This window comes from Stegastes partitus, unplaced genomic scaffold, assembly GCF_000690725.1.
Source record: "Stegastes partitus isolate 25-593 unplaced genomic scaffold, Stegastes_partitus-1.0.2 Scaffold270, whole genome shotgun sequence".
Classification (NCBI taxonomy): Eukaryota; Metazoa; Chordata; class Actinopteri; family Pomacentridae; genus Stegastes; species Stegastes partitus.
The window spans coordinates 344350-369211 of NW_007578001.1; the positions used below are offsets into that span (position 1 = coordinate 344350).

At 41.4% G+C, this 24862-nt stretch overlaps 1 protein-coding gene across 7 annotated transcripts in view; it reads left to right on the forward strand.

Annotated features, from left to right (window-relative positions):
- Positions 1-24862, forward strand: part of LOC103357729 (Kv channel-interacting protein 2) — a 108907-nt gene that overhangs the window by 35635 nt on the left and 48410 nt on the right. For 2 of the 7 annotated variants that reach the window (XM_008282406.1, XM_008282411.1), the window contains exon 1: positions 21786-21873. The exons of the other annotated variants lie outside the window; for them this stretch is intronic. In XM_008282406.1, coding sequence (XP_008280628.1) covers positions 21786-21873 — 88 coding nt within the window. Of the gene's footprint in view, positions 1-21785; positions 21874-24862 lie in introns of those variants that run through there. 7 annotated transcript variants of the gene reach the window in all.

Consider the following 24862-nt stretch of genomic DNA (forward strand, 5'->3'; position numbering starts at 1 on the left):
AAAGAAAGATAAGTTATGGAGCTTTTATAATTTATCCATTTAATCTGATAAATATGATTGTTTATTAATTGGCCCATTGCCTCTTGTCATTTTACAAAAATGCCCCCTAGGCAAAGCAAGTCCTTGCACTAGATATAGATTGAGCTGGTTGTGACAGGTTGTATCTCATATGGAAGAGAGTCATTCCTCACAAGACGACATCATTTTTTACAGCCAGTAAAACATTTAGTCTGTCCCTCTGTACTGGAACCTCTCCTTGTTCACTGAGCGTTTTACTGCTGTCATTTCTCCTTCTTCGCCCACTCATTTTTACGTCTAGTTTGTGTGCACACAGTGGTGTGTCCGTGTGTGTGTGAGTGAGTGTGTGTGTGTGTGTGTGTGTGTGTTTGTTCAGGATTTGAGTGCAATGGCTTGGGTGCATGCCTGTTTGGATTGAACTAATCTCTCCTGAGAGAAATAGGAAATAATAGGAACTTCATTCAGGATTTATGAACGCGATTTATGTTCAAACACACAGTCTGATCCCGTTGGTCAGTGTCCGAGTTGCTTTTCCATTACTCAGGACTGCATATAGGTGTCTATTTCTGTCTTCAGAAATAGATGTTGTACTCAAATCACGTACTTGCCGAGTGGATGTCTGCCTCAGCGTTTGAGGGCTTTCATTCAACATCAGCAGGTTTCTGGGTGAAAAGACTGCTGCACAAAGACAAAAAAGGAAAAAAATAACTCCTATTTTAACCCTCCTTTTGTTTGGCTTATTGTACCTTATTGATGCATTTTATTAATGTAAATTTATAGTCGCTAAGTATTTAGTATAAAAAATATATATATAATAGCCTATAATATTTGTTTTGATGAAACAAGTGTGTGTCAATTAATCACTTAGTTGACTAAGAGAAACTTCATTGAGCATTAATTTGATAATTGATTATTTGTTCATCTACATACAGTATATGTCATGGTATAGACTGCGATCTGGTAGAATCAGACTCTGCTGGTAGAGATTACACTCGGCGTTTCAACCAGTAGAATCTCCGATCCTACCAGGATAACTTAAAATGAAATTCCATCCATCCATCCATCCATCCATCCATTATCTAAACACCGCTTAATCCTCACGAGGGTCGCAGGGGGCTGGAGTCTATCCCAGATGACTCAGGGTGAAGGCAGGGGACACCTGGACAGGTCACCAGTCTATCACAGGGCTACACTTGGAGACAGACAACAAAGCACACTCACATTCACACCTACGAACAATTTAGAATCACCAGTTAACCTCAACATGTTTTTGAGGAAGCCAGAGAACCCGGAGAGAACCCACGCTGCACGGGGAGAACATGCAAACTCCACGCAGAAAGATCCCGGTGCCGAACTGACAACCTTCTTGCTGTGAGGCAACAATGCTACCAACTGCACCATGAAAATGAAATTGTTGATAGAAATTAATCAACTATAATTTGTAAAAAGTTATTGAGGGGATAAAAGTGGAACAGTTGTATGAACACCATAAGTCTACTATGATTGAAGATTTAGTTGATTGATGGGAAAATACAAGAAAAGAAATCAATTTCTAAATAAGGAATTGTGTCAATAAAGTAAAAAACTGTAAAACACTGTAAGTAGTCTGACTTCACTGTTTGTGTGTTAATATTGATGATTAGCTCAGAAAGCCAAGTACTTCTGAGGCTGATGGGATGAAATGTCACAAACGTCAACTCAAAGTGTTGGATAAATTAAAATTATGGCCTGATGACAGCGCTAGATTAAAGGTTAAAGGATCACCAAAGTAATGTCACTTGAACCTAAATCTAATATATGGAGATGATGACTCTGCACAAATCCTTTCAATAGTCGTTGAGATATTTTAGTCTTGATTACAAAAAAAGATCTGATTTTGATGGACAGCTGTTGACCGATGAATGTATGTGTGTAGTTTATATCCTCTCCTCTACTCTAAGTCTTCATGGCCTCTATCAAATTTGATAGTCATCATCATTCTCAGCCGCACCATTTTTATTGTGAATAACAAGTCATCCAGTTTCGTCAGCGTGTAGTCTGCTATCATAAAGTGACTTGGGTCATCTGTCCTTGGCCATCCCTTACAGTAAACATGTCACCTCAGCACTACAGAAATAGAAGTTGGCCCTGCGGTGACAGCTCTCCTTATCCATTCTTGTTTGTCAGACTGTCAGAATATTTTGTCTCTCCTCAGGCAATCTGTCGATATAGAAAAAGCGAAAACGAACTGTCCTCTGTATGCTAATTTGGAGGCTGGTTAAATCAACCATGATAACAAAACTCTCTGACATCCTCTGAGGATGTTTTATGCGTGTGTGCATGAGTGGGTGAGCCATTTTCTCACCCCCCTCCTGGCCCTCACCCTTTGTGCATGAATCAGAGGGAGCGTTTTTCCTGATCTGGTTGAATATAAGTATGTGTCATTGCGAGTACCTTTTCTTGAAGAGGGAAGCAGACACAGATAATTTTTATGTGTTGAAGAATTTAAGAACAAAAGAGCGAGAAGGAGATGAGGCAGGAGAGCAACAGACTGCTCAAATTGTGCATGTAATTCTGTGCATCATTCATCTTTGCAGCTATTTGTGATGCTCGCCTCTTGTTTCATTCTGTGCCTACACTCATCTTTCTCTCTCTAACTGCTTTTGCATTTTTTTTTTTTCTTCCACCGTTGCATTTTTGTCTCCCTCTTTCCTTGTCCTTGTCCATCCTTCCAAACTGTGTGTCAACAATTAAAAAGCAGAACGCGAAGGGTGGGAGAGAGAAAAGACTGAGTCAGAGATGGTGGGTGTAATAGACAAAATTGGTTGGCAGAGATGGGTCGATAAGAGGGGGACGGATAAATGAACATAAGAGAGGAAAAACCCCAAAGCGTCCCTCCACAGCTGCAGGGTTAAAGCCCTTTTCACAGAGAAAAGTTCTTTTTGGGCGAATTTTTTTCTGTAGAGGAGTGCTTCACAGTGAAGCTGGGAGACTTAGTGAATTGGGAACAAGGGCCAGCATGGCTGCATTTAATATCAGCCACACTATGTATTATGGATAAAGGGAACTTGTGAAGCCTTGAGAGTTTCTTTTCCTCCACCGCTGCCCTGCATGTCTCACCTTGTGCTGCTTTCCCTTGTTTGTCACCCGTGCAGAATAAAAGAGGAAGGTGAGCAGCAGGACAAAGAAACACAGTGTTTATATTTCAGGAAAAAAAAAAAACTGTGGAAGAGTAATGCAGAAAGGAAGAATGAGGCAGTGCTAACAAAAGGGAAAAGAAGAAGCTTTTTTTTTTTTTTTTCATCACAAATGCATTGCAGCACTGTGAAATTCTTTTTACACATATCCCAGTTGGGGTCAGAGTGCAGGGTTAGCGATGATAAAGAGTCTATGGAGCAGATAGAGTTAAGGGCCTTGCTCACAGACCCAAAAGTTGTAAGCTTGGTGGCACTTGGACTTGAACTCCCAACCTTCTGATCAGTAACACAGTGCAATAGCAGTCAAACAATGCGTTGGCCAACAGCAATTTCCTATAACTGCTTCATAATGGAATTCTGTGAAATTATGTAATGAGGATAACATTTATAATAGCGAAATAAGGTCACAAGACAAGAAGACATGACGGTTACCTCATAAGATGTTCACATTATTTTGTCCATCCCTTATACCAGAGAGAGGCATGAGGAAAAGAAGACATGATGGCATGAGTCATTTCCACCTTTGAATAAAACATGGAGACACACACGCACATATAAGCTCACATATTTTTTATTACATCCTGCACGGTTTGACGAGACCTTTATAGAGTTGTTTTATGTTTGTTTGTTGCTTTGTCTCCGTGGAGCATCAAATGCACCAACCTGTCACAAAGACAGATGAAAGGAAAAAGAGCTCTGCTTCTTTTCTTTGGGTTTCCGGAACTGAGCTGTTGTTTTCACGGTTTTGTAGGGCTCAAGATCTCACCAGTGAGACAATGCATGCAAAGAAATGGCTGATTATGAGTAATGTGTTGGTTGGCAGGTATCCTGGCTGATTGTTTTGTGTCAGGAAATGGATCCTGCTTAATTGTATTGTTAGTTTCACTAAAGTGTAGAAACAAGGAATTGCTCTTCATTTTGGTCTTATTGGGTCCGCTGAACTAAATTCAATAAGTCACAAAACAAACCAAAACATGCCTTCTCTTTTTGTAAAGGGCTCTGTAGTTGTAGTACTCAACTTGTGTGCTGGTACGAAGTTCGCCAAACCTAAAGTACATTTTTACACTAAAAATTATAGAAAATGTTTGTCATTTTTGGAATTTGTCAGTCAACTAAGTGTAGTTTTCTTAGCATTGTACTGCATTACAGTGTTTGGGAATGAGTGGGTTTATTAAACTTGATCTAGTTTCTAAATGGTCTGGCAAATGGTCTGCACAATATAGAGCTTTTATCCAAAGTGCTATATCAGAGCTGCCATGCAAGGTGCTGCCTGCCATTGGGAGCAACTTCGGGTTCAGTGTGTCTTTCCCAAGGACACTTCAACTGTGGAGGGGATCGAACTACCAATCTTGCAACTGGAGGACAACTCGCTCTACCACCTGAGCCACAGCCACCCAATGACCAGAGTTCCTCTCTGGTCATTGATTAAACCCCTCTGTGTATCAAAGTTACATATTTATGATTATTTTTCCTTGAAAATATTCTTTTTTGCTTTTAAATTGCTCAGATGTAACTCTATACTGTTGCTTTCTTTAGAATGTGAGCATCTGCAAAGTCTCTGACGCTTTCTTGGTTCTCAGCTTACTGCAGTTCAGCACACCAGCTCACCTATGCCTTTGTTCAAACACTGTAAAACTATTCTAGTCCACACAATGGCCTGTTGTAATATTGGAATAATTCAGCAATATATGTTGAGACTGGAAACTGATTTTTAAACAAAAGGGATAAGTGCGACACGACCGGTTTCTTAATTGTGCTACCTTTGAAACTGTAGACGTCTGAATCTGTGTCTCTGTGACTGCAGTGTCCAGGTGGAAATGCTCAGCCATGACTTCTTCCAGCATATAAAAAGCAACAAATGGACATGTTAACAAGGGTTGGAAAAAAAAAACACCCAAAAAACAAACTTGATTTTTAATTTAAATATTGATTTCTAGATGCATAAGCTCCTCTGAAAATGCCCAAAGCTATCCTTAAGGAATAAGAAACACCACTGTGTTTATTTAAATAGTAGTTTTTCCTTTGTTAACCTTTTACAAACTTACATTGAATCTGACACTGGTGTTCACAATCTAGATAATTTTTTCCCTCAGTACATGCAGATAGTCATCAATAGATTTAGGCTTCAAGACATGTGTCTCTGTTGAACGTTAAACTGTTAAAAAAAAAAAAAAGTTAACCTCCCCGTACAGGTGCACTTACTTTGAAGAGAATCCCTTAGAGAAACACAGAGGCAACCCAATCCAATCTATCCGCCCTCCTTCTCCTCCTTCTCCTCCTTCTCCTCCTGTCACCAATCCATACCTGTCCGCCCACTGATTTCCCATGAGCCCTGTGAATTCAGCCAAGTCTGAGTTACTATGGAGTTACTGTTCATTTACACAAACACAGATCCAGCGCACACGTATGTGAACGCAAAGGCTAACATCGGCATGCACTCCCACACGCACACACTAAGCAGTTGTGTTTACCACTGTTTAATGAGCTGCTTGTTAGGAGAAAACTTATGGGCAACAAATTTAGCAACCTGTCAGAATCAATACAAGTCGAACATCATTTTTATTCCCTCTGAAAGATGCTAGTCTGTGTAGTGTGCGATTGTGTTTACATTGTCAGCCCTGTCGAAATGCTGCGGAGTCTGCTGAGTGTCTGGTCTTTCATCACTGTGTTGTTATAGTGGGATGTAGTTCACCCTAGTTCACCTCTGGCTCCCACTTCACACGGCAAGAGAGACATAAATAAGAAGAGAGAAAAAAATATTTTCTATTACTTCGTTCCCCAGAATTTGTGTTTTAAAGGCTGTGACCCCCCCCTCCCCCCCACAGCATCATACCAGTGTCATCCGACAAAGGATGTCTCCTGTAGAAATGCACACACATGCATACGCAGTCAGCAGAAATATTTGACAGTGGAAGCACTTAAGAAGTCCAGCAAGAGCTGGAGAGTGAGCTCTGAAAATTGAGAAGAGACTGAGGTGGAAAGTTCAGCAGCAGCCCTGCTGGATATACAGACAGAGAGAGCTCCTTAAGAAAGTGTCAAGTGAGAGATTACATTAGGAGAGTTTGTGATTATAGTAGTGTAGTTTAAGTGCTGCACTTGTCATGATCAAAGCTGCTATTAGTGCTCTTAGTGAGGATCAAATCAGGCTCATGAAACATGTAACATGAGCGCAAATGGAGGAGCTGTCAAGCTGAAGAGAAAAAAAGAGGGAAAGGAAATTAGAGAGTGGGAGGTATTTGACATTTTTTGCTCATTTTTTTAAGGTGTTTGGTTGTTGTTTTTTTTTGTCAGTGAGTGGGAAGGTGTAGGTTTGTGTCTTGCTCAAAGAGACTCTGGCAGGATATATGGATGTGTTGGGATTAATGTGGGCTCTGTCTGTCTTGGAGCAGTGACTCTAACCATCCTGCTCAGATGCAGGTTCAGCATGCTCTTAGGACTGTATAACCTTTGCACTGACACTTTTTGATAAATTATCCCCTCAGGGCACAGGGCACAAATACCTTCTCATCAATAACTCTCATTCAGTCCTTCATTTTCGCAGCAGAGTTTGTGGCAGTCTGCAGATTTCTGCACTGTAGCACAGAACATGAGCAACAAAAAAAAAAGTTGCTGTAAGCTTGCTGAAAGACAAATGACTCTCTTGACACTTTATGCATAGCTGATAGACCCACACACACACTGAAACAAACACACAGCGAGGCGCACAAACAGACAGTTGCACAGCTTCCACAGAGTCTCTCTGTGGATTCCCAATCAGGTGGACGGTGCCTAAATCACGTTGAAGGTGACCTCTTGTCCTCTGACAGTTGACAGCAATGGGACTGATCTGTCCCTGTTCTATTAGGACTGATTATATCATTTAGATACAGATGGGTCGTTTAACCCAGCAGCTGTCCTCATCAGACACAGCAGACTGAGCCCCCTGGTTAATGGCTCTCGAGAAGCCATGAGGGTGAACGGAGGCTTGGCATCGAAGAGGAAACATACAAATTAAATACACTGGCACCAGGATGGCAGACTGGATGAAGTAGCTCACCTGTTACCAAAAGGGCTCAGGCTCAGTCCCTCAAAACCACAGATGTGTGGCCAGCCCTCCCTTTGGAGTGCACTGCAGCAGGCACTAACTCTTGCAACAAACTTAGACGTGTCCCAGACCAGCTGAGCAGCTCCTATTTTATACCTGAATGCGTTGACTCTAACTAATTGTCGAATCGAGCTGTAGCTCTGCTAGACTGACATCTGAGGTTTGTTTATTTGAGGAGGGTCATGGCGCCTGCTTAATTACATTACAGCTCCATGTCTGTCTTTATGTCTTCTTCCATTCATAATAGAATAGTGCAAAGTAGCTCCTCATTCTTTCTTGTCAACATTTTTGAGGTTGTCCTGCGCCTTTATTGACAGTATTGATCAGGAGTTTTGAGTTTATATTCAGTGTCTGTACTCACATTGTGTCCAGGGGCCTGTACCACCTAAAATTGTTCGTTGTCTGACTTTGCTAAGCCCAACAGTCACAGCAAATGACTGCATAAAGATGGTCATGAACTCAATGAGGCAATCCAGGATTTCTGAACTAGTAAAAGCATCAACACAAAAGGGGTACTAGATGACCAGTCATAAAGATGTACAAGTCTCTCTTATGCCCTGACACCCCTCCTGGGGTAAAGGCTGTTGACAAGGGAACTCCAGAGAACCTGGTGTTGAGCTTTTCCCCAATGCCCAATTCAGCGCCATCTTCCCATTTCTTGGTATCTGCTGTGTTTTCAACCATAGGTCATTTTTATGGATCTCATCTGGCCAGTGTATCTTGAGGATCTTTCTTAAGCATTTGTTGAGGAAGGTCTGTACTGAGCTGGAGCTTTAGAATATTACAATATCAAACTTATGTTAAGGATTTTTAACTCAAATATCAATACTCCTTTACGGAGACTTGAAGGATGACAAATAGTATGATCAGTAAATGGACAGTCTAGAGCCACATCATATCTCTCATAAGAAGAACAAAGTCTAATCCTCAACCAATATTTGGGAATTCAAGAATATAATACAGGCTAAAAGCAACACAGCTGCTGCAGCCAAAGCCTTGAAGGAACGCTGGCAAAGGAAAGTGCTGACTGTGTGAATGTGTAGGTTAATAGGCTTATCAATATCCCTGCCCCGTCATTAAGGCATAAGTGGGTCTGACTATAATTACAGTTGTGTTTTCCAATTTGTGTGTTGCTTTAGATGTAGCCCGCTCTTATGGTATGTAGGACAATTTTAGCGTTGTTGTTTGAGCTGCAACCCCGGTTGTGTTTAACGGTCTTTGAATCAAGGAAAGAACAAATATTAATGTATAATTAAAACCGGTAAGCAGGCTTACTGCAGATCTTATAAGGACAACAATTACAAGGCTTTAGTGCTGTAATCAGTCTCTGTTTTAGGATTATATCATTATACAAAGGCCTATAGAAGGATAAAATGGCTTTGAAGTTTCTCATTTCAACAGGGAAACAAAAGCAAGACTTCCCTCAGCTAAGGATCTATATTTCTTATATCTGTGCTTGTCAGGGAAAGAAAATCATATAGATGGTCTCTAAAAACTCCTGGCCTCTTCAGAGACCTCACTATCCACACCCTGAGCTCCACAGGATCTTCTAGAAATGGTGATGCCACTTCACTTCAACAGATCTGATCAATAGGCAATGTTTTTATATGTGCTGCTCTGCTATCTCAAACATAGCCTGGTCTGGTGTGCAGCATCATTTACTAAGGCAAAGTCAGAGGTGAACCTTCATCACAGAACTGCCTTAAAACCCAGAGTTAAACCTTAAGTTACCTTGCTAAACCCAGATCTTGTTTCATGGTGCAGGCCTAAGAGGGATGGACTACGAAGCAAGATTAATGTGTCACTGAGGTATGTTGATCCGAAAGCCAGAGTTTGCAATGTCATGAAGATGGCTCTTTTTTTAACCTGCTTGATCACCATGGTAACTGATGCTGCACAGCTAACCTGCTCCAGAGGAGGTTCTTCTGAGTTTGGGATTTAAATAGGCCTGACTGTTCTTTTTGAGCGATACAGATTCTCAGGGAATAAGCCATATCTGCAAACTTGTTGAGTTGAGTGTAAGTAATCCTAATGACGGAAATTGTGCAGTTTCAGCATCACACGCTGGAGGCGTAGCGTTGTCACAGGAACCCGCGTGTATTGAGTTGGTGATGCCGAAAGCACATCAATAAGTTTTTAGGCCTGGTCCTGATCTGCTGCCAAGTCTGTTTTATACTGCTGGTACTGCAGCTAGTACAGACACAGATTAGAAAATTGATTAGGCTACTGGTATTTATTACTAAGAAAATTCAATCAATAACGTTCATTTCAGTGATAGTCATATCCACGTGTCCTTCACTATGGGACAGTGTCAGACCTAAATGCACATCCTGAATGTCATGTTTATATGTATAAAGTTTAACGTTTAAGAGCCTGCATTGAGAGTGCACTGGGTGGTAAAACAAACATATTAACTTACACCATTAGCATTTTTCTACCAGCATTCCTCTCCTGCATCAGTTGGTGGAGCAGTGCTTTTTACCATAATACACTTTTGTATTTTTCATAGCTCACTATTATAACAACCATGCCTCAGGTTAGTGGATCTGTGCAGGGATAAAAGTTGTATATTTTGGCTGCACATACCTTGTAGGTGAAATAAAATGTGCATTATTCCATTGTGCAGATTTATTAAAAGCATACAGTTCCCAGCCTACAGCAGAATTTGAATATGAAAAAGGAGCTGCCATGATTTAGAGCCTATAGGGACTTTAAATGATTTAGTTCTATTTATCATTTTATCTGACAAACAGTCCGAAGGTACTTACACAGAAATGAAATAAAACACAGCAAAGCAAGCTGCCAGTTTACTATTTTTCTTCTTCTGCTTGCACACCATATGGTGCATATGTTTTCCTATCAGTTGTGTGTCAAATACATTCCTAAAACAAGAAGCAGCAAACATAGAGGCACATCAGAGGAGACCAGTCAAGATGATTTCAGAGTGAAAATTATGTCATACAGAAATAAATGTTGCACTCCATACAGTCATCCACCCACAAGCTGGAAGCTATGTTGTTTCCATGTCTATTTCAGATTTAGAACACATAAAAAAAGGTCGGTAAGGCAGAGGAGGCTCTTTAAATCGACCGTTTTCACTTGTCTTGCCGGCTGGTGTTTCTGGGAAATGTGGGCAGGTAGAAGAGGTGTGCACATGCTTCTGGGATTAAGAGTGTTCCTGTTATTAACACAGGGGAACTGCAGCTACATGAAGACTAATGAAGAATAATTCACAAAACTACTCCCAGAATGAAAGATAGTGAAAGGGGAACGCAGGAAAGGAGCCTTTGAGTCAGCATCACTGAAACTAGTTTTAGGTCACAGAGTGGGGTGCCGTGAAATTGGGTTACCTCAAAATGTTAGATTTAATGAGTGTAAAGTCGTACTGTATTTTAGTGTCACAGCTACATAGTTCTTGCTCCGAATGGACCTCATGAAAATCCACTCCACTTGCTTTATCTCACCATCCGTCCCTCACTCGCTCCCTCGTCTCCTCTTCATTTGCCATATTAGTCCATGCATGTGTGCACCCACGCTGCTTTTCTCCCTAGCGGCACCTCAACTCAGAGGCAAGCAGCTCATATGCTTAATAAAAAAAGGCTTTCTGACTCGGCCTGTAGGAGCCAAACATGAGTATATAATATGGATGAGACACACACAGTGGTATTGGACCGGTGCAATTGTGGTCTGGGGGTGGGATAAGAGCTCGTCGCTGTTGTGCAGCGAAGACAGACTCTGAAAATGGAAGTGCAGACTTTCTCTCCTCCTCCTACACAGCCGAGCTCAGAGGGGCTCCATCTTTCTGAGGCTCTCTGATCTTCAAGTCACAAAACACCTGCTGCCTGCCTTCAGACAGGCGTGGAGAGAGAGAGAGGGGGGTAGAACAGCAGTCAAGCAGCCAAGAGGTTGGGTGTGACAGCATGAGGAGGGTAGACACAGACTTCAGAGGGGATACAGCGTGTCTGTGTTAGATAATAACATGTAAAACAAGAGTGAAGCAAGTGATGTGAACTTAAGGAATATCAGAGATCTATTATCACTCAAGGATGTTGAATGCCTTCAAGCAAGTAGCAGCATGTGACTTGGTGCACTTCTTCCCCAATGTGGCTGCCTGCTTGGTGCCAAGCAATAAAACCAATGTGAAAGTCAGAGGATCCCCCCCTGTGGGGTATTTGTAGACTTCATGGCTCAACAGTCCATTTCTTTGCTTTATTTCATTCCTTTACTTGTCAGGCCTGTTTCCCTCGAGTCTGGCCCTTTTCTCTCTTCATCTGTCCATACAGTAGTAACTTCATCTCTGGATTTATCTACAGGAAGACGTGTGGAGCTCCCAAAGAGTATAAAAGTTGAGACCAGTGGAAGAGAGTGCATGCTAGAGGCAGAGAGAGTCTAGCTTAGTTCCATTATTTATGGTTTGTTTTTGTTTCAAACTTACCACAGCAAAGCCAAAGATTAATTTCGACAAGTGTGGCAAGTATTCAGTCTTATTGATTCATTTCCTGGATCTTCCTATTCTTTCTTCCTGCTGTGAAGAAGTACCTGACCACAGCAGGTCTTCTCATGACCTTTCAGCTTTCTCACCATCACAACATTGAACTGATCCAGACGGACAGATCGCTCTGCTGCCCAGAGCAAGGAACAAAGCAGAAGGCTGACCCTTAAATCCGAAGCAGCTCTGCCACGGGTTATTAAAGATGAAGACAAATATCTTTGCTGCATTTGCCCTCTGACTCTGCCTTCTAATGGTTCAATAACACAGATTCTACATTTTTCTGTAGGTGAAATAACAAACAGCTCATAGGAGATGACAGCAGTAAAATGGTGCTGGACAGGAATCCATTGAAGCTTTGTATGAAGTCATTTTCTAAATAGAAAAAGTCTTTGTATGCTTAAATATTAATTTGGGTGGCAGTCTTCCCACATTTTCAGAATTGAGATGCCGCATCATATAAATGTAAAGCGTAAATTATTAAAGGGCTTTTTTATGAATCTTTTTTATTAAAATTCCCCAAAATATAAACGCAGAAAGAAAAAGAAATGACTATTTCATATAAGGAATAATTATGAGTCTGCATGCAATCATTTTTTGGAGTTACAACAGCTGTGGGTTTACTGGTCTGTATCTGCCCTCTACTGGCCTACACTGTTTGGTACAGGCTACCACTGAAATACAATATGTGCATTTGGGTTTCTCGGCATTTACACATAACGTTTATGCATTTAGTCATGAGCTATGAGGTCAGGTATGTGTCAGTAGAAACATTTTCCTCAGTACCACTTTAGATTTACATTTAACATTAACTTGTATATATTTTAAATTTATCTTTACTTTTCTATTTCTTATTTCTTAAAAATCATGCACTTCCTCTCCTTTGGCCACCAAACCTTCATTGTCACCATGAAACCTCCTCTGATTTGCCTAAAAGGATTTTAAGTCTGTATCTGGTACGGACCACACCCTGAGGTGCTTACAGACATACATGCACATATTTGCTCATACAGCCATACAGAAATCATTATTTTGCAATACATATTGTCTTATCTTTAGAACAGCTTTTAATGAATATTCATTAGCATTCAAAGTGAAGTGCTCTATAGTGGTATTTCTCTCCCAGCTGGAGGAGTCATGCATCATTAGCCACTTACAGTGTTTCAGCATCATTAATAGCTACTTTTCCTCTCTGGTCTTCATTAAAGTTAGAAGTTGAAGTGTGCATGTGTGTGTTTGTAAAGTTTACAAGTTTATTTTCCACTGCGTCTTCTCTCAGTCCATCTGTTTGCCCTCAGGGCGGTTCAATGCTACCAGGGTTGTGGCTGTGCAGGTTTCTGCCTGCAGGTGGCAGCAGCATCACAGAGTTTATGTTCTGCTGTTTACGCTCCACTGGAAACCAGCGGCTCCACTGCTGGAGTGTTTAGTCATAACAATGTTCAGTGTGTTTCTGCTCAGTATCATTATTGCACAGATATTACAGCTACTCTCTTATTCTGTTTTTTGTTTTAGTTGCTGATATACCTCTGGGTGGTTCAGTAAATATTTATGAATGACAGCTTCTTCTAATCATGGAATCAGGAGTCTTTTGTACACAGAAACTGTGCTTTGACTTATTCAAAATGCAATCTCTAAGCGTAATTAGAGATGCTAAGTTGCAAATTTACAGTATTTTATTGCCAAATGTGTTAAAAATTTACAACTTAGTGATACTTCAATCAAAAATGCGTCATGTTTTGAGGTTTTTGGGAGCTATTGTGCTGCCATTTCCCTTTTCTGTAGAGCCCGCTTTTCTTCTGTCTGCGTTATCTCAAGGTAAACTTTCAATTATAGATTAAAGTGCAGATATGAGCGCGTATTCACCCTTTTCCAAATGATTCCCACTGACTTATTCTTCACTACAGAATGTCATTCTGTATTAAGTCATACTTGCAGCTGTGAAGAGCGCTCGCGGCACATTAAAGGGGAGGGTATAAATAAGCACATTGTTGGATGTATTCGCCACTCTCTATAAGTAGAAAACATTCATCTCCATGGATACCGATGATTGTTCGTTTAGCTCTTCTGTTAACATGTATTATGTGCTGTTTTACTGTAAATGTGTGATATCACCCAAACAAATCTTGGCAGCTCACTTCTCAGCGGATACAATTTGAAAATACTTCTGATTAGTTTCTTCCTGTATGTGTAAGTTGTATAATGCGTCACAATCTGAAACTGACAGGTTGCAAAAATGTAGCAAGTGTTTTTATTTTACTGGCTGATGTCGCAAAGCTTAAGTCAAAGTTCAAGAAGGGTGAACGACGACTGGATAACGAGAGGTCGTGAGGGCCAGAACCTCTGTGTATCTGAGCTCAGTGAGAACTTCTCTGCTTTTTTTGTGTGTGTTTGTATTTAAGGCTTAACCACTCATCCCTGAAGACGAGTGTTTCCACCTGTGCCTCTTTCTCGCTCCTCCCTCTCTTCCCACTCTCTCTTCCTCCTCTCTCCTCCCTTTTCTCCCCTGCTTCCCTCCACAGTCACATGTTCTCATTGAATAGAGTGTTGAGTGGGTTTCACCAGCTGGTGCCTTTGCCTGCCACATAAATAGTGTTAAAAACAAATGCATGTGAATGTGTGTGTGTGTGTGTGTGTGTGTGTGTGTGTGTGTGTGTGTGTCTTTGCCAGATACTTGAATTGAGTGTCAGTGTCACATCTGCCCTCCAACATTCCTGTATGCCTTTGTGCTCATGTGGAAGTCTACACCAATTCCAATATCTGTGGAAAATCATTATGTTGTCACTCACGACACACACACACAAAGTCTGTCTTTCATTCCATTTTTTTTTCTCTGCGTCTGAATGTCATTCAGTACAGTCCTTAATATACCAGCCAAGCTTTGAATTAAGTTTAGAAACAGAAGGAGAAAAGTGGGAAGCAGGTGAGGTCAATGAGACAGTTGGGTAGGTTTATCCTCCTGCTGACCTGCAAAAACAACCCAATTTCCAGGCTGCTTGACAATGTTTCTGACAGTCGCTGGATGGTCAGGGCAGGTTTTAGGGCTTCTGGGTCTCCATCCAAATGACACATCTAATCACCCAGACAGCTTGCAGACCTGGAACTTCACTGACAGGTCAAAGGGGCAGCAAGTCTGCCTGCTGCTTAACTCGTCTTCCTTCTTGTCTGTTTGACCTCTCTGGCTGTCTGCCACAGTGTTCCCTCCTCCTTGTCTGTCCCTAATTGTGTTTTTTTTTTTTTTGGTCACTTCACTGGCATTTCGAGACGAATGCTATTTTTATTCCTCGCACAAATACAATGAAGGTCTGCTGGCATTTGATTGAAGCCTCAATTAACATATCGGGACTAAATGCAAAAGGTTTTGTCAGCCGATAATTGGTGCTAAAAGGGCCTGCTGTGGGAAGTCTTGTGTTCTTTGTTTGTGTTGCGTTTCTTGGTAATAGTTGCTAATGGACTGTCGCCTGGATTTGGCTCTGCTAGGTTCACACCCTGGACATCTTGGTGGTGGTGACTCAGACTTTTGGATGGAAACACTTGAAAAAAAAACAAAAAAACACATGCACCAACACACACGTACAGGCTCGGAGAACAGGCAGCAGAGTCTTGGCACAAATCGCGGACATGTGTCACAGTATTTAAAACAACAACACATGTAGGACTCTTTCTGGAGCAGCCACACCCTCCCTCCCACTGATCACCTCCTTTATACCCCCCATTGACAGTATATTTTTTCCTGTGAGATAGCAGCCTGCTTGTTCCGGACACTGTGTAATTTTTACCGCTGCTCAGCCGATGGGGCCTGATTGTTGCAGACAAGCTTCTCTACATCCCTCATAAACCTGACAGGTATCTGCAGAGGGTCTGACATGCTCTACCTCACTCGCAGTGTCAGAGCTGAGAGATAAAAGAGCTTGATGTAGGACTAAGTAAAGCTTTTCTAGAAGGAGAACAGATCCCTGAATGACAGCTAACATGGTGAGAGAAAGCAAAATTCCCTTCTGACTTCGAGTCTGGCTCACATTTATGGTGCAAAACCTGAAAGAAAACCTTGTGTACATTCTTTTACATCGAGTTGGTTTCTTATTTTTCAGAAGCTGAAGGGTTCTAACAGTAGCAAGAGTATTAAATTTTAAGCTTGCTGACTACAGAGTGTAACAGCACACGATGTGTTCCAGTGGGGCCATTTTTTGTCTATTTTTTTCCCGTTTTCTAAGGATGAAGTGTACAAAGCACCAAAAGATTATTCATTTTTTTAAAAGGAAACAACTTTTCTTTTCAATTCTCTAACAATGATAGACTACTGCTCAATGGCGTCATCATGTACTCGACCTTTCAAGTAGTACCTCGCTTATTTCATTTTTCCCAAGTTGCTGCTCCTTTTACCAGCTGTCCTGCTTTGTCATGTAACTCTGTTCAAATGCCAAAATTAGGAGCTGATCAGACAGTTTTTTGTTTTTGCGACTGCGTGTGAATAACAGTTTTTTGTTGTCAGGTTTTGTTTTTTGTTCCTCAGCAACAAAAACAGTGTCATTGCATGACAGTCTTCTTTTAATAGCAACTTAAAGACATGCTTGAGTTTGTTTTTAAAAAAGCGTTTCTTTCGTTCAAAAATAACCGACATGACGTGAAATGTGCTCAGGGGCAAAGGAAAGATCCAGTATCATCAAGGCTGACTGACTGGCTCACAGTCAACCATCACTTAAGTAAAAGAGTCAGTGATTAAACCACATTAGAAATGTTAAATTCTTCCTTGCTTGCCGGATTCTTAAAGGTACCCTGTGGAGTTTTTGACCTTTAGTCGTATTGAGGAGCAGTTTTCATATGAGTGGGACCTCAGCATCAACAGGTGGCCATGAAACACAGGAACGTATTAGCAAAGACAGAAAAGAAGCTAGAAAGTATGTATGTGAGCAAACGGGGTTCAAATATTTTGATTCAAAGGATGCACACGGTGTGCTTTGGTAAGTAATAGTCAATGTAAACATATCTTTTGTTTGTTTACAAGGACTCCGCTGGGTAGCTTTAAACACCCACACGATCTGCCTTTTATTTACATCCCAGATTTGCTTCATTTTCTTTCTGTTTCTTTCCTTAAGTTGTTTTATTTTCTGTTAAATGTGCTTCATCATTTTGTGTTTCGATGCTTTCCTCTGTTTTTATTACTTACCGTCTTTATGCATTATGCAGTACCTTTAGAACCGCCTGTAGGTTGTGTACACTATGCCTTGCTTTAAAACTCCAGACGTATGTGATGATTAGTCTCTTTTTCTTCCCTCCTTCATCTCTTGAGATAAAAAAGCTGGCTTTATTAAACTTTAACTTTCCACCATCAGATCATACACTCTTATCACTTGTGTGAGCAAGCGTGCGTGTGGCAGGAGATAGTGTGTTGTAACAGCCACCATTGCAAGTCTGTAATCCTTTAAGCTACACTGATCACTCGGTCTATCACTTTAGGTCTTCTTCAGCTTTTAGCTCTCCGTACGTGATTGAAGTTATGCGAGATAGTGTGTCTGTGTGCTTTCTTTCTTCAGAATCTTGCAGACTCTATTATTTATAGGCTTAGGGAGACAAGGAGTGTGCATGAAAGCACAATTTTTTTGTGTGCAGTGTAGGTGTTGATCATAACCTGCCTGTCGAGTAATAGCTGAACCAAAGAGATGATTGTTAATTTATTGCATGTATAATATCATTTAAATGTCAAATGATTTAAAATTGTATCCCCTTACCATAATTGCATTGCTTTTAATTTTGAAATTAAACACTAACAGTTTAGATTTCCTTAATTAAAAATACAAGCTTCACAGTAGGAACTCAAACACTCAGTACACTCTTCATTATTAGGATTTTTTTCCCCCCAGCTTTTATTTTTTCAGTCTTTCCTGGTTGCCCGGTTTCTGGAGAGCTATTCTGCCATTCTTCAGTGACTTGCTGAGGGGTTATATTGCACTGCCCTTATCTTCACAATTTCCCAAATGAGGTTTCTACTGGATTCAAGTCAGGACATGAGATTTTGCTTTTTTTCTTCTTTGGAAAGTCTTGTGTGATTTTGGCATGGGGTTTTGAGTCCTTCGCATGCTGGAATATTCCTTATTTCTAATATTTCTGCCAAGCTATTACAGACTGGGAGACATGTTGTCAGCCAGTACTTTGGCATATCCACAGGCTTTCAATGTGCCATCTATAAATGTCATCTTCTTTTGGACTGGTGTGGTCCCATATCATAAAACTCCCACCTCCATGTTTCACTGCCAGGACGATGCATTCACTGTAATTGTCTTGTCCAGGTTTTTGGCAAACTCCATCTGTACCTTACAAATGTATCTTGATTTCATCAAACAAAGAATGTGTTCCTATGTTTATTGGGCTTCTTTTCATGCATTTAGCAAAGGTTAATCTTACAGTTTGGCGCCGAGGAGCAAGCAAGGGTTTTTTTTTCTTAGATGCCATCTATATAGGTTCACATCATGCACTGCCCTTCACACTGTCTGAGCAGTCAGAGAAACTCTAATTTCCACTGATAACCCCTGCAAAGTCTGAAGCAGTGCCCCTTTGTTTTTCAGAACTAGTTTGTCCAAATAGTGCAGTCAATGCCATCATTTAGGCGGAAGACCACTGGGTCTCTGATTAGTGGTACTATGGCTTGATCCATTCTTGCCACTGTATTTTGACAGTTTTTTAGTTGTTCACCCAACTGCCTGTGTCCTTGTTATTTTGTTAGACTTTTGCAGGTGTGATGATGCAGACATGCTAAAAGACACAGCTCATAGGTCATTTTATGACCATGTTCATGCAGTTCGGCGAATTAGAAAAATGATATGCCATCTATTTCAGTACGGTCTTTCTAAAGTATTTCTGATTGTTCATAAAAGGAAGTACTCTATTTGTCAACTTCGAAATATTACAGTTATTGAGATACAATTTTTAAACCTTTTCAAGTCTAAGTGATTTCGTATTTGGCTGTACTTGTGTGTTGTATACCATAGTTGGCTGATTGTCAACATCATCTTGTTCACTTTTATGAGAACATTTAGCAGTTTAACAGTTCAATTTACAGGAATGAGTCTGGCTATAAATGTTTTCAGTACCAACCAACATTATTTACTACTTAAATTTGTGCTTTTTCGAAAGCTGCATTTGCTATTGTGGTTGAGCAATGCAGTATGGATTGCATAATATTTAACAACATGTTGTCAGAGTCAGACGTACAGTGTACTGGCAAGGTGATGAAGACAAAGGCTGCAGCAAGAAGACAGGTTCAGCTGGCTGCTGTCATGCTGCACTTGCCCACACAGCACAAACGTAGCTGTAGTTTCTGTGCTGCAGTGAGTTTCATTGTGGACTGTTTTATGTGGTTCACCACTGTGTGGCGATGGGGGACTTTATTCAAACTTTCTATAAAAGACTGATGTCAGCACACTTTAGATGGCAGCTACAGTGACGTAGTATAGGGCTGGGAGGTAATTTGATATTATTATTTTTTCATCTGCAGAGGAAAAGTAGCCTGATCATAACTTCTCATTATATCACCAGTTAACAATGTTTGAGCTTAACTGGTCATTTAGTTCAATTAAATTTGTCAAATTGGGGTTTAAGTAGCTGTCCTGCTACCTGTGGTGAGAGCTTTAAGCCAAGAAACCAATAAAGTGAGAAAATGAAAGCCGAGTGACGCTGGGAAACTTTGTAGTAGCAATGTGATCCACAGTAAACATAGACTGATTATTGACGATAGCTGCCAAAAGCTAAGACAAGCTACCAATGAATACCTCTCCCACACACATACTACATAACGATACATTAACCAATCAGCCACAACGTTACAACCAGTGACAGGTGAAGTGAATAACATGGATCACCTGGTAGAATACAGTTTTCTGGTGGGAGACCTTGGATCCTGGCAGTCATGTTGTGGTAATGATAATCACTTTTAATTCAGCATCAAGGAGGAAATGAGAGGGTGAAGGTGAAGTTGCTGTACTTTAACAGGGTAAATTGGGAGTTGAAGAGGGAAAAACAATAAAAATGTGGTACTTTGATGCGTACCACCTGCCTAACCACTGCTGCAAGAACTGCTCAGGAGCATGACAAACAGCCCAAGGCGTTGACCAGGCCTCTAAACTCCAGATGAACCAAAACAAACCTAAACAATCCTCTTACAAGGCCCCCGTGTCAGACACAACAAGACACCTCCAGAGGTCCTGTGTCTATGACCTGATGTGTAACAGCTGCTCTGGCAGCATCAGGAGGATCGACACATTACTAGGCAAGTGGTTTTAATGTTGTGGCTGATCAGTGTGTCGTGGGCACCATATGCTGTCAGCAGGGATTTCTGACACCCTAGAGGTCAGGAGTCAAAATTAATAGTTAGTAATCCTTGTATGATCTCCAAAGTCTTTCCCATCTGCTCTCCCACATGTTCCCAAGTCCCTCTGCTTGGCATCCAACCACCAAGTCCCTCTTGTGTTTCATGGTTAATTTTACTGCTCTGCCAGAGCTATTCGGGACTCTCTCTGTTGGTGTCCTCTGACCTCTCTCTGTGACTTCTCAATGAGAACGAGAGCCCAGAGCCTGTAAAAGGAGAACAAGATCATTTAGGGGAAGCATCGGCCTGACATTTGATTGATTTTCTCTTTGACCTGACGAACGGACAGGTTGTGTGTGTCTGTTTGTGAGTGTGCATTTGTTTGCCTATCAGACTACGAGAAAAATCCATGGAGTCTGGGGTTGCCGTGGTAACGGTAATCACTTTTAATTTAGCATCAGGGAGAAAGAGAGGGGATAAAGGTGGAGTGGCAGCCGTTTAGTAGGGTAATGTGGGAGTTGTAGAAGGGAAAAACAATAAAAATGTGACACCGGGGGAAAACAAGGTGAGCGCGTGTCCTTGTTTAGTGACTCTGCAAGTGTTTCCAGCGAGTGAGACAGAGAGTGGAGGCAAAACGATAAGACAGAAAGGCTTTATATAAATACCTTTCTTTCTCAATCCCACGGGATTTAAAAGCTCCTCCTCTCTCTTCCCCTCTTCTTTCTTCTCCTCCTTCTCTGCTGGCAGATAATAATCCGTTCATTGACTGCTGGCGAGGGCTGGTATTTGTCCAACAACCTCTTTCTCCTCCGTCAAGCTTTTCCACTCTTTTTAAATTTCACCACAGTGGAGAGAGGAGTGAAAGATATTAATTATGCATTCCCCTTTTTGCCCCAGCTCCACCTCTCTACCTGTCTCTTCATGTATCTTCACTTTTCGCTTTTTGCTCCATTTTTTTTCCCCCCACCTATTTTCCTCTGTACGGTATGAATACATTTAATGAATGAAACCCACAGATAGACTGTGTACGATGCTAATTAATTGGCTTGCTTTGTTTCCTCTGTCACTTTACTCAACCTCCTGCTGGCTCTAACATACACAGATGTATATATCCTCTCAGAAGCTGTCTGCTTTGTGAGCCACGAATGGGGGAGCAGGAATAGATAGAAAAAAAAAACAAAAACAGCATCAACAAGATGTGTGGAGCGTGCAGCTAGAGAAAAACCACCACCTGCCACTCAAGCCGGCCTCCTCGTAGTATACTCCTCTCACACACACACATATACACACACACACACATTCTCACATGTGCGCCGGTCCGTAATTTTCCTCTACACTTTGTTTCCAGCCAATGAGAGTCCAGATCAGGGCAGCTCAGAACGTGAGGGGGAGGAGACAGAGTGCTGCTGGCTGATTGACAGGCAGCGCCCTACAGGTGGAGGGAAGAACGGAGAGGGAGGGAGGGAGAGAGGGGGTTGGAGGGGGGGAGACAACAGAGAGAGGAAGGAGAAGGGGTGAGTGAGGAGGAGAAGAAGAGAGGCGGCGGCAATCAGACTTCCACATACACACAAACTCGCACCTAGACACACACACACACACACACACTCTCACAGTGCTCCGTTCCTCCCCTCCTACCTTGAGAGCTCGCTTCCACCCGGCAGACCAGCCGACTAGCACCACCATCACTATCATCACCTCGACCTCCACAGCTGCACCAAGATGAGCCAGTGCAGGAAAAGGTGCAAGAGGCAGCTCACCAAGGTGGCTCGTTATTTCTACCGCTTCCTCATGGGAACGCTCACCCAAGGTAGGCACCTCCAAAAACTTCCAGAGGTTTGCTGGTGGGTCCGAGTGCAGAAGCCAAGCGAGGGGGGTGGTCTTGAGTAAAGTTTGTGGTGCAGGTGCTGAGGTGCGATCTTGGGTATTTGCAGATGGGTCACTGTCCTGCGCCTGTTTGTTTTCAACCTGAATGATGCTAGAGTAGTTGCAATTCTCATTTGCATAGATCCAACACTATTTCAAAGAGTGTGAGTGGGCTTGCAGGGTTTGATTGTGTCCACAGAGGGTATCTGTGTGTATACAGTACAGCTGAGTGCTTTGTTTCATCTCCAGACAGCAAAACCACACAAAGCTTTGACATCAAACAGTCTGAAGATGGTAGTCATTATTCTCTGCATGGTGTGTGTGTATGCTGTATGTATGCTTGGGTGCATATATATTTTTCGTTATACATAATAATAGAATCAATGATCAGTGTGCACAGTGGGAATTAGAAAGCTGCTTGGGTTGAATGAACTCACTCTTTGCTTCTTTCGATCTGCCTTTTGACTCCCTCCGTCCTCTCTCCCTCCTTCACAGCTCTGTCCTTCTCTCTCCTCCTGTTCTCTCTCTAGCAGTCAAACAGATTGCTCTCTGGAAGCATGTGGCATTCCACCTCCATTGAGAAACTCTCAGTGGGAGAAAGACACACACAGCCTTTTATCCCGCCCTTCATCCAGCTCTCAGTATGACATCAACTCGTCCATCCTCCTCTCCCCTCTATCTCTCTCTGTTCACTTACACACACAACTTTATAATGCTAATCTGTGCACTGAGATTAGAATAAAGTTGTTTAAGCGCGGTCAAAGTCTTTTCATGATACTTAGAAGGTCTTATTTCTTTAATGCCCACATCCTCTTTGTCCTCCTGAGCTTAGAGTTGGCTGAATAAAGTGTCCTTTGCCAGAAATCACCCTTTGTAATGTTGCCTATTGACAGCCTGCTGCTAAGCTTTACACCCATTTCCCTTTTTTTCCCCCCTTTTTCCTTGTGAGTGATATTGAGCAGCAGCTCACATTGCCTTGGGGAAGACACAACAGAGTAGGATGATTCTATTGAATCCCCACAGTTGATCCTGAGGGGTGGAGGTAAAGCTGTGTTTAGATGACCTTGTCAATAGAGCGGTGTGTGAATGCTAATTTGACATCCGTGTCGCTCATCTCCACCTCGGCTTTTCTTCTCGTTATCTCTTCAGACTTTGACATCTGCAAAGCTTCATGTTCGTGCTCTGAAAGCAGCAGTGGGGCAACTGTGGAGAGATACACGTATCCACACTGCCACGTGTGAGTGCGTGAATATGTCTTGATCAAAACAATAACATTAGGGATAATATGAACGCATCCTTTTGGAAAAAATAAACAAAATTCAGTATTTGTGCTGATTAAGATTTTATTGAAATATCAGTGATGCTACATGTGTGTTTTCTAAAGACACCTTCCAATGACAGTGAGCTCTGTAGCCTTGTAGTTGTTTACCATCTTTGTGGTGCTTTTTAGATGCTAGGAGACACATCATGAGCACAATATGGAGTCAACACTGTGGCTGAGCATTTCCTGCTTGAAACTGCAGTGCACCAATGAAACATGAATTCATACTTCTGGGGTTTCATATGTAACAAACCTCAGGAAATAATCCCATCAAATTGAAGGGGGAGACTTTCCGTATCACCAAAGCAGTGGTTGTAAAGTTGCAACAACAAAAATTGGGATTTTTTTTTTTTTTAGTCCAACATAGTAAATGCTTTATTAGCTGCTTGATACCCTAGTCCAGCTAGCAGCTCATGTTATGTATTAACATTACATTATTAACATTTCACAGAGCTCTATATAATATATATATTGCCATACAGACATATCGATTTGTAGGTGGCCCTGTTTCGTTCATTTCTTTTAAAGGCAGGGACCCATTTGCATTTTTATTGATCTGTGCATACTAGTAGAAGCAATGATGTAACATCTAAGATATTTTAAGGCATTAAGGAATTATTTTCATTGACAAAAACAATCTAAGTATGGACTTTATATGAACAGGAATATATTTTTAGGAGTTTAACCAATGCAAAGAGAAGAACATCTGGAAGCTAATGTATGACCAAATACCACATTAAACAACAACATTTGTCACAGTCAAAACAGTACAACTTAAAAACAGATTTTATTTGATAGTACATTATTTTCTCTTGTGAGCTTGCTAAAAAGAGTGGCCTGCTGTTCTTGAGTCTTTTTTAAAACGGTGTTTTGTTCTCTAAGTCTCCAGGAACCAATGGGCTTGGGGCTGAATGGCACAGATTGTGTCGGAAAATTGGAAAGCTGACAGATGGACTGACACATTTATGGTTTTCATGTTTTCTTGGGATTTGTTGACAAGAAACAAAAAAGCCAGGACTGGAGCAATTAAACAAAAACACTATGACACTCTCACCAAACCAAACTAGCCACAAATATAGACTTTAGCAATAAATAAAAAGATAAACAATCAACTTTCATTGTGTTCATGTGCTAATTCATGGCCGTTAAGATCTGTGAAGGAGCTGAACTAATTATGGTGATTGATTTTTTTCGGACATCTGTAGGGTCCATCAGTCACAGACATGCACAAACTGACATATGCATTTATAAAGTGTATAGGAATATTGGAAAATCACGGAGTTTGGCGCCGTGCTTGCAAAACAAACTACTCGCTCTTTAGACGAGTAACTAGCTTCTACAGTCTCAGAGCCAATTTGCTTCCATCCATGAAGTATTTATTAAAAACATTGAGCGTATGACTGCATGTGTGTGCGCACATACACATCCTTAAGTTTACCCAGAATGGAGTTACCATGACTACTGGCTCCTGTGTGTCTGTTCCAATGGGAGAGAGAGAGAGAAAAAGAGAGAGATGTCTGCTTCAGTGCAGTGGGAGCCGGGGAGGGCTGAACTGTATAATGGCTGTGCTACATAGGGATTTCATCAAGGCCATTCAGAGTTTGGTATTTGA